At 45.8% G+C, this 15802-nt stretch overlaps 1 protein-coding gene across 2 annotated transcripts in view; it reads left to right on the top strand.

Moving 5' to 3' along the window:
* LOC125467640 (tolloid-like protein 2) overlaps positions 1-15802 on the top strand; it is a 143216-nt gene that overhangs the window by 101981 nt on the left and 25433 nt on the right. For both annotated transcript variants that reach the window (XM_048563771.2, XM_048563770.2), the window contains 3 exons: positions 4561-4677; positions 10554-10699; positions 11181-11376. In XM_048563771.2, the coding sequence (XP_048419728.1) occupies positions 4561-4677; positions 10554-10699; positions 11181-11376 (459 nt within the window). The remainder of the gene's footprint in view (positions 1-4560; positions 4678-10553; positions 10700-11180; positions 11377-15802) is intronic.

Raw genomic sequence — 15802 nt, 5'->3', positions numbered from 1 at the left:
ATTCTGCTCCCTTCAGACCTTTCACACTCTGGATACCCCAGTTAACGCTGGGGATGTTGAAAGCTCCTACTGTCGCTACCCTAATATTTTACAATTCCCTGAAATTTACTTCCAAATCTGCCTTCTATTTCCCTCAGATGGTTAAGGAATCTACAGTATACTCACAGCAATGTGATTGGTCCTTATTGATTTTTTAGGTGCTACCCTCATGGCTTCATTTGAGGAGCTTTCTCAGATGCCATTTCTCCTTCCTGCTCTGTGGGTCTGAAGTATGAAGAGAGACTGACTAGGTTGGGATTGTTTTTGCTACAGTTCAGATGAATGAGGGGGGATCTCATCGAGACTTTTAAAATTCTAACAGGACTAGACAGGGTAGATGCAGGGAGGATGTTCCCGATGGTGGGTGTGTCCAGTTCCAGGGGTCACAGTCTGAGGATTTGGAGTAGACCATTTAGGATGGAGATGAGGAGACATTTCTTCACTATCTATCCTATCTACGTCTAGAGTAGTGAGCCTGTGGAACTCATTACCACAGAACTCACTTGTTGTCTCATCTAATTTTGACCATTCAACTTTCCCTGATGAACATACTTTCCAGATCCCACGCCCTGCAAAAATAGTTTAACATACATCTTTGGGTCCCAGGCACAGAGGATTGAGGTGTCAGTATCCAGTGGTAGGGGTTGTCAGGTTCTGGGCACAGAGAGGGGTGAGATTTCGGTATCGGCTAGGAGGGATTATTGGGTCCTGGGCACAGAGTGGGAAGTGGGAGCTGTCGGATCCCAGGGTAAGAGGATCAGTTCAGGGTCTAGGGGCCCACAGAAGCGTTTGAAAGCTGGGAGAATCAGTTTAATTATTACTCAGAAGTTAGACTCAGTATTTAATAGTATAACTATTTCTGAGTGACGATTTACTTAACGTTGGTGGAAACTTCCAATATAATGGATACTTTTGAGGGATTCCATGTACAGTGGTATTTTCCATGCCATTCCTCTGGAATCTGCTACAATGGGAATTCCACAGGGCCCATCTAAAACTCACATTTACATTTCAGAAATAACTATGTGGTTATTGGGAAATCCAGACCATGATTTCCCAGGTATGATTTATCTTGTCTCTGCTTCAGAGGGACCTTGTTTACTTTAGCTACTCTCTTACTTTTCATATGTTTCTAAAGGCTCTTATAGTTTGTGTTTATTGTTTGCTGTCTTTCAGTTTTCTTCCTCTTTGTCACTTCTGAGGTCATCCACTTTTTTTCTAAAATCATCCCACTACTCATTATTACTATTCTCCTTTTAATCTCTCCTAAACTTCTCTGGTCAAAGCCGGTCCTCTTATCCAATGGCATTTTATTCCTCAAATGGATTTACATTCCTTGTGAATTATGAACTATTTGTATATACTTAATATGAAACCTCTCATCAAAATGCAATTCCTACTCAGGGAGCTGGATGTCCAGCCATGTTGGATCAGAAGCTAGTGGGATTCCAATATTCCTACCTTTGTGCCTGTTGCGTGGGAATTTTATGGCTCTGAGATAAAGTTTATGACAGCAAATCCCGGCCAGCAATCTCAGCCTCTCCTCCTACTTGTGGAGTTTTAGAGTTGCTGCTATATCCATGAAGGGTGTGTTGGGAGACCTTGCTCATGGCAGCTCAGAGGAGAGGTGTACTATCTGCAGTTGGGAAGCTTTTGACGGGGAGGAGGTTTCCAGCTGTAAAATTGGAGACATCATCTTAATTTAACGGCGGGTAGTTCTGGTCAGACATACATAGCAAACACCTAGTATGGGAATTTGTTCCAGAATCACAGAATTATTACTGTACAATAGGAGGCCATTCAGCCCAATGTGCCTTTACTGGCTCTTTGAATGAGCATCATTATTTAGTGCCAATCTCCTGCTTTTCTCCATACCCTTGCACACTATTTCAATTCAAATAACGATTCAATACTCTCTTAAAAACATCTGCAATGTCTTAATGATGGGTCTAATGGCTTTATTTTAAAACGTCTGGAAGAAATTGGTGAGTGCTGAGCAGAGTTTAGATTATTTTATTAGATTATATTCCCTACAGTGTGGAAACAGGCCCTTTGGCCCAAGAAGTCCACACTGCCCCTTGAAGCATCCCACCCAGATCCATGCCCCTATAACCCACACACCCCTGAACACTACGGGCAATTTAACATGGCCAATCCACCTAGTCTGCACATCTTTGGACTGTGGGAGGAAACTGGAGCACCTGGAGGAAACCCACACAGACACGGGGAGAATGTGCAAACTCTGCACAGTTACCCGAGGCTGGAATCGAACCCGGGTCCCTGGCGCTGTGAGGCTGCAGTGCTAACCACTGAGCCACTGTGCCGCCCCAAGGTCCAGTCTGCCCTGCTCAGGTTTAGCAGTTTGCTGTGGCCGAGCCAGCATCTGCTTTGGTGCTTCTCAGTCACATCCTCAAAGCTCTTCTTCTGAGGCAAATAGAGATCCTGCAGGCAGCCGCCAGCTGCTTGTCTGGAAGATTTAAGCGAGGCCTGGTGGCTACTTTTGGGCCTATCTGGGTGCGTGTTGCTTTCATCATGCCCAGCCTGCATCTGAAAGTAGGCCCAGGTGAATTTCTATCCCAAAACTTCTGATGCTACAGACTGCCTGAGTACAACACTCAAATATCAGTCAACATTGCTTGAGTCTCTGGAGTGAATGCACTGTCTTCTGACTGAGCCAAACATCCTGTAATACTACCCCTTTGTGCTCCCACCTCAATGAATTTCAGGCATGACAGTGAGATTGAATTCTTTGCCCCCACCCAGTCACATCTTATTTGTATCTTTTGCTTTCAGCAGACATTTTCTTTTTTCATTTCTATCATTTACCTGTATTTTACATTTCAATCTTCCCCTTACCATCATGAGCGTATTCTTTCTCTTTCAATCTGACCGTCCTTACCCTCAGTTCCTTATGCACCCCCTCTCACACTGTCTACAGCAAAAACCCCAGAAGCAGTCATATCAGACATGAAACTGTTTCTCTCTCCACAGATGCTGCTAAACCTGCTGAGTTTCCTCAGTATTTTCTGTTTGTGTTTCAGATTTCCGAAAACAGCAGCATTTTATGTTTATGCTACTGTCCGCTGAGCCTTAAGGACAGTCATATTCACAAATGAGGCATTTTTTAAATAGAATCTCTTTTATTTGTTAATGAGCTGACTTCAAGTGGGGCAGCACAGTGGCTCAGTGGTTAGCACTGCAGCCTCACAGCACCAGGGACCCAGTTCGATTCCAACTTTGGGTGACTGTCTGTGTGGAGTTTGCAAGTGTGGAAGGTATAGAGGAGACGTCAGAGGGAGGTTCTTCACCCAGAGAGTTGTGAGCGCATGGAATATTTTGCCAGTGGTAGTCGTGGAAGCAGAGTCATTAGTGACATTTAAGTGACTGCCAGACATGCACATGGACAGCAGTGAATTGAGGGGAATGTAGGTTAGGTTATTTTAATTTTGGATTGGGATTAATCCACGGCACAACATCGTGGGCCGAAGGGCCTGTACTGTGCTGTACTCTGCTATGTTCTATTCTCCCCATGCCTGCATGGGTTTCCTCCGGGTGCTCCAATTTCCTCCCACAGTCCAAAGATGTGCAGGTTAGGTGGATCGGCCATGCTAAATTGCCCATAGTGTTCAGGGGTGTGCAGATTATAGGGGAGTGGGTCTGGGTGGGATGCTTCAAGGGGCAGTGTGGACTTTTTGGGCCAAAGGCCTGTTTCCACACTGTAGGGATTCTATAAATAAATTCAGTTTTGATCCCCAGCTTTAGATTTCTGACCTGGCCGTATCACACTTGCCTGCCTGGATAGTGTACTATCTCCAGACCTAATTACTTTCTAACGTTAAAGAAAGGAAAATGTGTATTTATAAAGCAAATTAAACATCTTCAGAAAGTCACAAGTATTTTACAACTCATAAAGTACTACTCAAATATAGTCACTGTTGTAGTACAAGAAACAAGGCAGTCAATTTAGCTGCAGCAAGTTCCTGCAAATAGCAATGACCAGATAATTTGTTTTAATATGTATAACTTTATGATTTTTATAATATTTATGGGGTGGAGGCAAAGCCGACCTATTTTGCCCACCCCTAATTGCCCCTGAACTGAGCACCTTGCAAATGCATGACTGTGGGCCTGGAATCGCATGTAGGTCAGACTGGATTAGGATGGCAGATTTCCTTCCCTAAAGGTTGGTAGTGAGCCTGATAGGTTTTCACAACAATCGATGATTGTTACCGTGATTGAGACTTTGAAATTTGTTTTCAATTCCGAATCGATAGGTTGAATTTAAATTCCACTAGCTCCTGTGGTGAGAAGTAACCCTGTAATCTCAAATTACTAACATGGGCCTCTGGATATTTAGCCCAGTCGCCTTACCCTATACCACCATCTCCCCCAAGGGGGAGGTAGGAAAATGCACCTAATGAGGTACATTGAAACAAAATTCATTTAAAAAAATGTGATTGTCAAGTTGACTCATTGTATGTGGCCAGTGATTAATGTTGCTCTTGGGCTGTCTCATTTCAGGTCGATTCTGTGGTGAGAAACTTCCGGAACCCATCATTTCCACTGACAGCTGGCTCTGGATTGAGTTCCGCAGCAGCAGTAACTGGATGGGAAAAGGCTTCTCTGCTGTGTATGAAGGTGTCGATGTTTTTATATATTTTCTTAATGTTTCTGTATTGATGTTTTTCAAGAAAACCATATTTTCACAGGTGATGTTTTGCCAATGATTTACACTAACAAAAATGACCCCATGAACCTTTACGGAAAGTTGAATTGTTTAGGACTGTTATTTTAAGTGGAAAGCTGAAGGCCAATGTTTGTATCAGTGATCATTTAAAAGTTAATAAAAGTCAGCTTTTGCACAAGATTAAAACCTGGAAAATAGGAGCAGGAGTAGGCCATTCAACCCTTTGAGCTTGGTCTGTCATTCAATATGGCTGATCATCCAACTCAGCACCCTGTTCCTGCTTTCTCCCCATTTGATCCCTTTAATTCTAAGGATTATATCTGACTCCTTCCCGAAAATATTTAGTGTATTGGCTTCAATTGCTTTCAGTAACAGAGAATTCCACAAGTTCACCACTCTCTGGGTGAATAAGTTTCTCCTCATCTCAGTCCTAAATGCCCTACCCTGTAACATTAGACTGTGACCTCTGGTTCTGGACACCCTGTCATTAGGAGTGCCCCCTGCTCCGTGCGTTTATCCTGTCGAGTCCTGATAGAATTTTAGAGATTTTTGTGGTTCCCCCTCATGCTTCTACACTCCAGTGAATGTAACTGTTACTGATTCTATACCTACACCAGTCCTACCATATCAGGAAGCAGTAAACCTTTATTGCACCCTCTCCCTGGCAGAACATCTTCACTTACATCAGGAAACAGAAACCACAGGCAATGCTCCAGGTGTGGTCCCACCAAGGCCTTGTACAATTGCAGCAGGCCATCCATGCCCCTGTACTCCAATTGTCTCACTATGAAGGCCAACATAATATTTCTCGTCTTCAGCGCCTGCTGCACCTGCATGCTCACTTCAACACCCAGGTCTTGTTGCACCTTCCTCTTACCTAGTACCGATGAGTATTTACAGTAGATCTTCAGACAATGTTAGCACCAATGATGCCCTCCACACCCACTTCGACTCCAACCTTTAGAGCTCAGTTGCCAGTTTTAGAGCTGATGCTAATGTGCCTGGCACTCAGAGACGCTCCGCTGCTCAAGAAGGTTAAATACTTTTCAAACTCTGGCACAGGGGCTTTACATTTTGGAATGGGGTCCAAAAGGGAAATAGACCCATCTGTGAAGGAGGAAAGCTAATAGGAGAAAAATTGTGAGGATAGATGAACAGTCTTCTGTTGGCACAGACCTGTTGGGCTGAATGGCTTCTATGTGTGGAGTGCTGATTTTTGATTTACAGTGTTTGAAACGGGAGAGTGGGACAATGTATAACTGTGAATAGGAAGGCAGTGATGTGAATGAGCTGGCTGACAGAATCATCTGCTTTTTGTCCAGCAGGATGTGGTAGTAAGGGAGAGGGGCACATTGAAGGATATGAACTGGGTGAGGTATGAAGAGAAGCAGTAGCATGGGCCAGGCAGTGGCTGGAATATGCTCCTGACCCAGTGATGTCCCGAAGGATGGAGAGTAGGGAGTCAGCATCTGGCCTCTCCACTTGCCCCAGGCTGACACAATCACTTTGTGTGCTGCCTTCTCTTGCTCCACAAGAGACGGCGTGTCCATGGTGGACTTCTGTAACATTTTTGGAGACTTTGTGCCTGTGCCGTAGCTGCTCAGGTCCTGCAGGTGTTGGATGAGAGCTGTGAGTTTCGATAGTGGTGAGAATAGCAGGTGCTATGTGAAAGTAAAGATAGATGCACTTGCATTTCTATAATGCCTAATACAACCTCAGGACATCTCAAAATGCTTAGCAACTATTGAAGAACTTTTTGAACTGTGGTTATTGTTGAAATGTTGAGGTGCATAGCAAGCTCCTGCAGAACAAAATGAACGTGCCCAAGGAGTCTGTTTTGTGATGTTCATAAATATTAGTCAAGACTTCATGGAGCACTCCTCTGGTTTACTTCAAATGGTGTCTTGGAATGCTCTCCATCCCTGCAGGGAATGTGTGTGCCCTCAACTTGATGCCTGATCCTCATGACACTGTGCCACTTCCTGAATACTCCATCAATCTTAGACATTCGTACTCAAGGCCCTGGAGGAGGATTTGAGCTCACAAAATACGACGATATACCATTGCTTACAGCTTATAGAATCCATAGATTGCAGTGTTACAGCTCAGTATAAAAGGGCAACAGGTTTATTTGAAAGCACAAGCTTTCAGAGTTTTGCTGCTTCTTCAGGTGTCAGGGAGAGAGGTGGCCTCAGACAGAGAGTTTATAAGCAAAAGATGAAAGGGTCATAGAAATGATGTGAATGTATCGAACAAACCTAAGATGGCTGTTAAATCTTCAATCAGTTAGAAAGGATTATTGTGCAAATCCCAGAATTGCTTTCCAGTCACTGCCCTGAGATGACTAAAGGCTTTGTCAGTATACCATAGGTGACATCCCAGGTCAGATAATGCTCTTTAGCTATGAGACCTTGTTTAGAATCTGGCTATGTATTAACTTGGAGTCAGACTGGTTTTGTTTCCAAAGTAGAAATTTGTAAATGCCACATAGACTGTGTACAGATTGCGTGCTTTTTGAACAAAATAGAATGTATTCGCAATTACAAATCTGCAGATGCAAGTTTGTGTGCTTGTGCGTGTCCCGGTTGAGGCTGTCCTCATGTGTACTGAACTTGCCTATCAGCCTCTGCTCAACGACTCTGCATTATTGAGTATCCTGAAGTGTGCCTTGGAAGACGCTTAGCTGAAGTTCCAAAACTGAATGTCTTTGACCACTGGCGGAGGGGTGCTGATAAAACCTTTAGTTATGTCAGGGCTCTAATAATGTAATAGGGGTTATAACAGGGTCATGATGTAATAGGGGCTGTTATGCGGCCAGAGTGTAATACCAGCTATTATAGGGCCTCAGTGTGAAAGGGGCTCTTACAGAGTCACAGTGTAATTGGGGCCATTACAGGCCCACAGTGTAACATGTGTTATTACAGCAGCCCAGTTTAATGGGAGGCTCATTGCCCATCCCTAGTTGCCCATTGAGAAGCTGGTGGTGAGCTGCCTTCTTGAACCGCTGCAGTCCTCCCGGTGTAGTTTGACCCACAGTGCTGTTAGGGTGAGAATTCCAGGATTTTGACCCAGCGACACTGAAGACGCAGCTATTAATTTCCAAGTCAGGATGGTAAGCAGCTTGGAAGGGAATGCACTGGTAATGGATGTGGAAGAGAAATGCTTTTTCACATAGTGAGTGATTAAGGCCCGGGAATGCATTTCCTAAGAATGTGGTGGAGGCATGATCAATCAATGCTTTCATAAAGCAATTAGACAGTTCCTTTTCAAAAGTTGTACATTATTACAAACACATGAATTAAAAGCAGATAAACGGCAGAGAGTTTCAAAGTTGCAATAGTCTTAACAGGAAGATGTTTTCCTCATCGTTGCCCTAAATGGGCGGTCCTTAATTTTAAAATAGTGTTTCCCAGTTCTGGGACTGACCCACAAAGAGGAACCATCCTTTCATATCCACTTTGTGAAGACCATTCAGGATCCTATACACTTCAATCAAGTTACCCCTTACTCTTCCAAACTCCAGTGTAGAAAAGCCCAGTCTGTCCAAATTATTTGTCAACTCAATCATTCAAGTAAATCTCCTCTCCATTGCCTCCAATCCATTTACATCCTTCCTCAAATAACTATTTGAGATGTGGCCTGACCTGTAGAACTGAAACATAATCTCCATACTTTTATGCTCAGTTCCTCTTGTAATAAAGTATAGCAGACCAATGCCCTTTTTGATTACACGCTGTGCTTGCACACCAACATTTTGCGGCTCATGCACTCAATCCCTCCGTTCCTTGGAGTTCTGCAGTCCGTCCTCCATTTAGATTATGGGGAGGAGGCAAGAGAATGGCACTGAATGAAATGTTCATTCAGTCAGCAGGTAGACACACAGTGGGCTGAATGGCCAGGTAATTCTGTGATTCCAGGTAAGGACAGTTGAAGGGCAGAGGAGACATATTGAACCAGTTAGGGTTTTACAACAAACCCACACATTTAGAAATATCTTGAAACTGAATTAAGAGGCTTGAGTTGTCCTGGTGGCACTTAAACTGGCATTGTCTGGATGACAAGATGGTGTTGAGACCACTAGATTACTGCCTACTGCTCCCAGCATCTGCTGACTGACTCCAGATCTCCAGGATCCACTTACATCCCTATACCTGAGTCACACAACATGGAAACTGACCAGTCATTGCCGACCATAAACCCGAAGTAAATTAGTCCCACTAGCCTGCGCTTATCCCATATCCCTTCAAATATTTCTTATCCAAACATTGTAACTTTACCCACATCCATCTTGTCCTCTGGCAGTTCATTACACAGGTGAACCACTCTGTGTAAAAAAGTTGCCCCCACCATGTCGTCTTTAAATATTTCTTCTCTCACCTGAAAAATATGCCCCCTAGACTTGAAATCCCCCACCCTATGGAAAACACTCCTGCTGTTTACCTTATCTATCTATGTGGTTTTGTAAACCTCTGTATTGTCACCCCCCAACCTCCGACACTCTAGTGGAAAAAGTCCCAGCCAATGCAGCCTCTCTTTATAATTCAAACCTTCCATCCCTGGTAAACCACTTCGGAATGCTTGACTGTTGGCATGCCCCTTGGGGATTCCTGGGATGGCAAACACAGTCCGGGGGCAACTGGTCCGATTGTCCTTCAAGGTCAGGCTAGTGGGTCCCTGTCCCCCATCCCATTGTGCTCAGCTCCACCACATGGGGCTCCTCAAGAGGAGTTCAGCACCAAGATCAAGATCCAGTCAGAGCACACACACCTCCCCCAAACCCCCATCCACCACCCCCACCATCCACCAGTCACCACCACTTCCCAGGACGAGAGAACGAAGTAGGTCAAAGACCAGGTGGGATTAGAATGTGCAGCTAGATTATTCAGTCAGCACAGGCACAATGGGCTGAGTGGCCTCTTTCTGTGCTGTAATATTTCTATGGTTTTATGCTGTTTTTGCCCAATCTAATTTAATTTCCTTTAAAGGAATATCCCTTTAGACTTCATGCTGCCTCGAGGGAAGACTCTCCTTGAGGTGTACACTCCACTCACATTCCATTCTACTTGATAGTCCCCAGAATCAGTTGCTCACCTGGACCCTGTCAAATGTGAAGAGGATGAAATGATGGTTCCATCACTTTGCGGAGTCTGGGCCCTGTGTGTTGGGCACCGGTGGCCACCTGTGCCCTGTCCAGAGCTTGGAGAGGGCTGGCCAAGGGGCCCCTCCACAGCACTACCCTGATGCTGGGACTCCCTAGTCCCTGATCCTTCCACAGGTCAGCTGAGCCTGGGCATTTTAGAGAGCCTCCCCCTGCCAGTTGTGTCAGAGCAGTGATACAATTCAGTGGGAGAACAGCTCCCTCAGCCAGAGTCACCATCAGGAATATTCTTAATCCTTCCTTACACCTTTCTTAATCTCGTTACGGGCTTGCCTAGACCTCAAACTCTGAAAGCCCTTTCCTAAACCTCTTCAAGAAATGTCTTCTGATTATATAGGTTATTGGAGGAAAGCTGGAATGTGGAGTAATCAGATCAGACACGGTCTTGATGACTAGCAGAAGAGACTGGAGGGGCTGAATGGCCACCTCCTTTTAATTTCTGGGTTTTTTTTATGTAAAGAGAGCTTCTGGTCCCCCACCCTGATATGATGTTCTGAGTCGTGGTGTGTCATTTTGTCTGGTAACTCTCAATGATGCACCTTAGATATTTTAGAGCTTTAGTATGAATGTAAATTGTACAGTGTATTTATGTAAATTCATAGAATCTGTAACAAACATTCCTTCCCCACAAAGCGCATGACACATTTCCAACTCTCCTTTACTCTGCAGCAATCTGTGGGGGTGATATTCACAAGGATACAGGTCAGATTCAGTCTCCGAATTATCCCGATGACTACCGGCCATCCAAGGAATGTACCTGGAGGATCACTGTTGCGGAGGAGTATCATATAGGCCTCGTTTTCCAGGCCTTTGAGGTAAAGCCAAGCTTTCATTCTGTGTGTGCGTGCATGTGTGTGTTTGTGTGTGTGTTATTGGTGGTGGTGGTGGGGGGCACTGGATTCCTGCTTGGCGTGCACTGGGGGGACACTGGATTCCTGCACTGTGTGTGTGAGAAACTGGGGCACTGGATTCTCGTCTCTGTGGATTTAAAGTACAATTGTTGGCATTAATAGGGGCTGGAATTGCCCCAACCTCAGCTGCTTGGGGTTGGGGGCTGTCAATCCGAGATCCAGCTCCATGTCCCAGGGCAGTTAATACCCGAAAGTTCAGCTGGCTTCCTCACACCACAGGAAATTTGTGTCCATTCAGCGACAGGGGACTGTGGAGAGGTAAAGTCGTGGCGTGCGATGAGAATGTTGCTGGGATTGACTTTCTGGAATGTTCTGTGACTTGTCTGACTTCCATTGACTCTGAGATCGATCTCTCCATAAAGAGCTTCCTGTTTGCTCTTTCCAGATTGAAAGACACGACAGCTGTGCGTATGACTACCTGGAGGTGCGTGATGGAGACAGTGCTACCTCACCACTGATTGGCCAGTTCTGTGGTTATAATAAACCGAGTGACATCAAGTCCAGCTCCAACAAACTCTGGATGAGGTTTATGTCGGACGGCTCAATCAGCAAGGCTGGTTTCGCAGCAAACTATTTCAAGGGTGAGTTTGCCCCTTCGCTGAGATTGAAGGCCATTCACCCATCGAGCCAATGCTGGCTCTCCAAACAACCAGTCCAGTTTGCCTCACGCTCTAGGTCCTTTGCCATAGCTTCTACTAATTTTGTTCTGTCTTCATTTATTTCCTCAATTCTGTTTTGAAAATGATAATCAAATCTGTTTCTACTGTCGTTCCAGATAACGCATTAGTTCTGTTTAGTTTTAAAAGTTGTATCTTGGAACAATATCTCATCCCTGAGTCTTCTCCCAGTATTCCAATGACCAGGTTTCCATTCTGCTGAGAGAGCTGGGTTTGAGCAGTGCAGTGTGTCATTGCCCCCAAGATCAGTGACTTGCACTGAGCCAGAAGGTACTGGGTTCAAGGCTTGCTGCACAGACTTGTCCAAAAGGGCATAAGGCTAATACTTTAGTGCAGGGCTGAGGGAGTGCAGCACTGTCAGAGGTCCTATCTCTCGGATGAGCTGTTAAACCAGGCCTCATGCCTCCCCTCTGTTGTACCAAGTAGCCGGGTCCAGAGAGCACTGTCCCTTTAATTGTCCTCCTGGCCTTGCCCAAGAGCTCCACCTGCTGTCATAATGGGGAACTGACAGCGGTTACAATGCTGGAATTGAGAGCTTCCCAGCTTTGTGGTTTTTCGAAGTTAGCAGCCCTACCTCCACCACCACTGCACCCGCCCCGCCACCGTGTGCGTCAGTTTTGTGAAAGTGCAACTCATAGAACCACAAAGCTCAGAGAGAGAGATCATTTGGCCCTTCGTGCCCACGATGGCCAAAAAACGCACTTGATGTACCTTACTGCCGAGCTCGGATTGTAAATCCAAGTATGTTTCTGGCTGGTGCTGAGGGTATCTGTCACCATTAGCCTTTCAGTGAGTGGGTTTCAAACACCCCCCACACCCAGAGGGAAAATATTTCACCTTTAATCCTTCTACTGACCCCTTTAAATCAACATCTCCTGGTATTAGCAAGGGAAACCAGTCTGACTGGCCCACTGTGTCAAAGCCCTTCCTATTTTATCCACCTCCATTAAATTCCCAGTTCATCTCCTTGGTTCCGAGCAAAACAACCCCAGCCTGTCCAATCCTTCCTCATCGCAATCCAATCTTAGTAAATCTGCTATGGACCCTTTCTTGTGCAGTCGCATCTGACCTTTGATGTGGTGATCAGAACTGTGCACAACACGTGCTGTGATATAATTGTTGTTTTACATGGTCCCAGCATAACTATACCCTCTCCCTCTCTGCTTTTATATTCTGTACCTTAATCATCCTCCCCACCTGTCCAGTCATCTCTGAGGTCTCTAATTTATTTCTTTGCCTCGTTAATCCTTCTTTAGTTGTACTGTCTCAGACTCCCCTGGTTTGAACTCCATTTGCCACTGACCCAATAACCCGACAGCTATGTTAGAGTCTCCCTCGAGCTTTCTTAATCACCAGGCAGGCAATTTCTGTATTCTTGCAAGTTTCTCAATCATATGGTGGCTCAGTGGTTAGCACTGATGCCTCATAGCGCCAGGGACCCGGGTTCGATTCCATCCTCAGGCGACTGTCTGTGTGGAGCTTGCACATTCTCCCCATCTCTGGGAGGGCTTCCTCCAGGTGCTCTGGCTTCCTCCCACAGTCCAAAGATGTGCAGGTTAGGTGGATTGACCATGCTGAATTGCCTGTAGTGCCCAGGGATGTTTAGGTTAGGTAGGTTAGACCTAGGAAATGTAGGGAATGGGTCTGGGTGGGATGCTTTTCAGAGGGTTGGTGTGGACTTGTTGGGCTGAATGGCCTGTTTCCACACTGTAGGGATTCTATGATTCTTTCAGAATCAAATCATTGATGTAAACCATTCCCAGAAAGCCTTGTACAGAGTCCTGCAGAACCTCACTGGAAAAAGCCTCCCAAACATAAACACCCATCAGTCAACACCCTTAGCTTCTAGTCTCTGAGCCAATTCAGATCCAACTCATTTGGGTTCCTTGGACTTTTACTTCTGTGAATGGCCTGCCATTTAGGACATTCCTAAAAGCGTCCCCAAAACCATCAGCTGTAGGGTATGCAATGGGCTAGTGGTATTATCGCTAGACTATTAATCCAGAAACCAAGTGAATGTTCAGGGGACCCGGGTTCAAATCCCATCACGGCAGATGGTGGAGTTTGAATTCAATTTAAAAAAGTCTGCAATTAAGAATCTACTGATCGTCTGGTTCACTAATGTCGTTCAGAGAAGGAACTCTGCCATCCTCACCTGGTCTGGCCTACATGTGACTCCAGACCCACAGCAATGTGGTTGACTTTCCATTTCCCTCTGAAATGGCCTAGCAAGCCGCTCAGTTGTACCAATTGCTAAAATGTCTGAAAGATTTGGAACTGGACGGCTCACCTGGCATCGACCTAGGCAGCGGAAAATACAATAGCAGAAACAGTGCTGTCAACCCTGCAAAATCCTCCTCACTAACATCTGGGGGCTAGTGCCAAAACTGGGAGAGCTGTCTCACAGACTAGTCTAGCAACAGCCTAACATAGTCATGCTCATGGTATCTTACCTTACAGACAATGTCCCAGGCAGCACCATCACCATCCCTGGATATGCCCTGAGGATGTTACTGTGTTAGGAAGTACTATAGGGTCTGGAGGATGTTACCGACATAGGCAACACTGTAGGGGCTGGAGGATGTTCCACAGATTGGGAGGAGTATTGGGGCTGGAGGATGTTACAGAGATAGGAAGGACTATAGGGGCTGAGGGATGTTTCAGAGATTGGGAGGAGTATAGTGGCAGGAGAATGTGACAGAGATAGGAAGGACTCTCGGGGCTGGAGCATGTTACAGAGATAGGAAGGAGTATAAGGGCTGGGGGATGCTACAGAGAAAGGGAGGAGTATCAGGGCTGCATGATGTTACAGAGATAGGAAGGACTATCGGGGCTGGAGCATGCTACAGAGACAGGAACGAGTCTTGCAGCTGGATGATTTTACAGAGATCGGGAGGTCTATAGGGGCTGGAGGATATTACAGTGATAGGATGGAGTATTGGAGCTGGAGGATGTTACAGTGATAGGGAGGACTGTAGGGGCTGGAGGATGTTACAGAGATTGGAAGGAGTATAGGGGCTGGAGCAAGTTACAGATATAGGGCGGAGTATTGTCGCTGGAGGATGTTACAGAGATAGGGAGATCTATAGGGGCTGGAGGATATTATAGTGACAGGAAGGAGTATCGGAGCTGGAGGATGTTACAGAGAAAGGGAGGAGTATAGGGGCTGCAGGATGCTACAGAGATAGGAAGGACTCTCGGGGCTGGAGCATGTTAAAGAGATAGGAAGGAGCATAGGGGCTGGAGGATGTTACAGAGATTTGAAGGAGCATAGGGGCTGGAGCATGTTAAAGAGATTGTAAGGAGTATAGAGTCTGGAGGATGTTACAGAGATTTGAAGGAGTATAGAGTCTGGAGGAAGTTACAGAGATGGGAAGGACTATAGGTTCTGGAAAATGTTAGAGATTGGGAGGGATGATAGTGCAAATTCTGAGATGCTGTTGGTGCAGAAGTCTCTGGATCCAGGCAACAGAGTTTTCACTGTTGTGAACTTTAGGAAGGCTGAGATGGATCGGTAGTTTTTTTTAATTAGTGGAAGAATCAAAGTGCCTGGGGATAAGGCAGAACAATGATTTGAATCAGCCTAAATCTAGCTCTGTTGCAGTGAATGGGAGAGCATACATAATGGCATGAATGGTCTGTTCCTGCTCCAAAATGGGGTGGTGAGTAGGAGTGGAAGAGTCTGGAAGGGACTGCGCATTATCATTGATTCAATTCCTGATGGAAATGTGGCCAATGGAAATCAGGATGGGCTCACGGGAAAGGGGAGAGTTAAAAACAATCCCTTCTCTGAGTAGCTGTGGGTAATACGTTTCTGTTGTTCCTTACTTTTAAACTTCCATCATCTCTCTTCTTCTCCCCTTCCTTTCCCTCCTTTTCATGTCACTCCATCTTTCTGTCCCTCCTCTTTTCTTCCTTCTCTCCATCTCTGTCCCTTTCTCTCTCCTCTTCCATCTCCTCCTTCTCCCTGCTTCATTTTCGGCCAGTCACTCTCTCTCTCTGTCCCACTCGTCTCCCTCTCTCTGGCCACTCCTTCCTCTCTCTCTATCTCGCTCTAGACCCTGTCTCCTAACCACACCTTCTTTCCCCCCCTTTTCTTATCCCTCCTTCCTTCTTCTGCTCCACCTCTCTCTCCCTCCTCTCCCAGTCTCCCTCCTCCCATTCCCTCTCTTTCCCTCTGTCTTCCTCCTTCCTGCCTCTTGCTGTCTCTCTCTCTCTGTCTCCCCCTCTCTCTCCCTGTCCCCCAACCTCTCTACTCCCCGTCACCATCCTTACCTCTCCCTCTCCCAGCCCCTCTCCTTTCCCTCCTTTGCTGTCCAAGGGTGATGAT

Source organism: Stegostoma tigrinum, chromosome 37 (assembly GCF_030684315.1).
Source record: "Stegostoma tigrinum isolate sSteTig4 chromosome 37, sSteTig4.hap1, whole genome shotgun sequence".
In the NCBI taxonomy this organism is placed as follows: Eukaryota; Metazoa; Chordata; class Chondrichthyes; order Orectolobiformes; family Stegostomatidae; genus Stegostoma; species Stegostoma tigrinum.
This window is presented reverse-complemented; position numbering and strand designations above follow the sequence as displayed.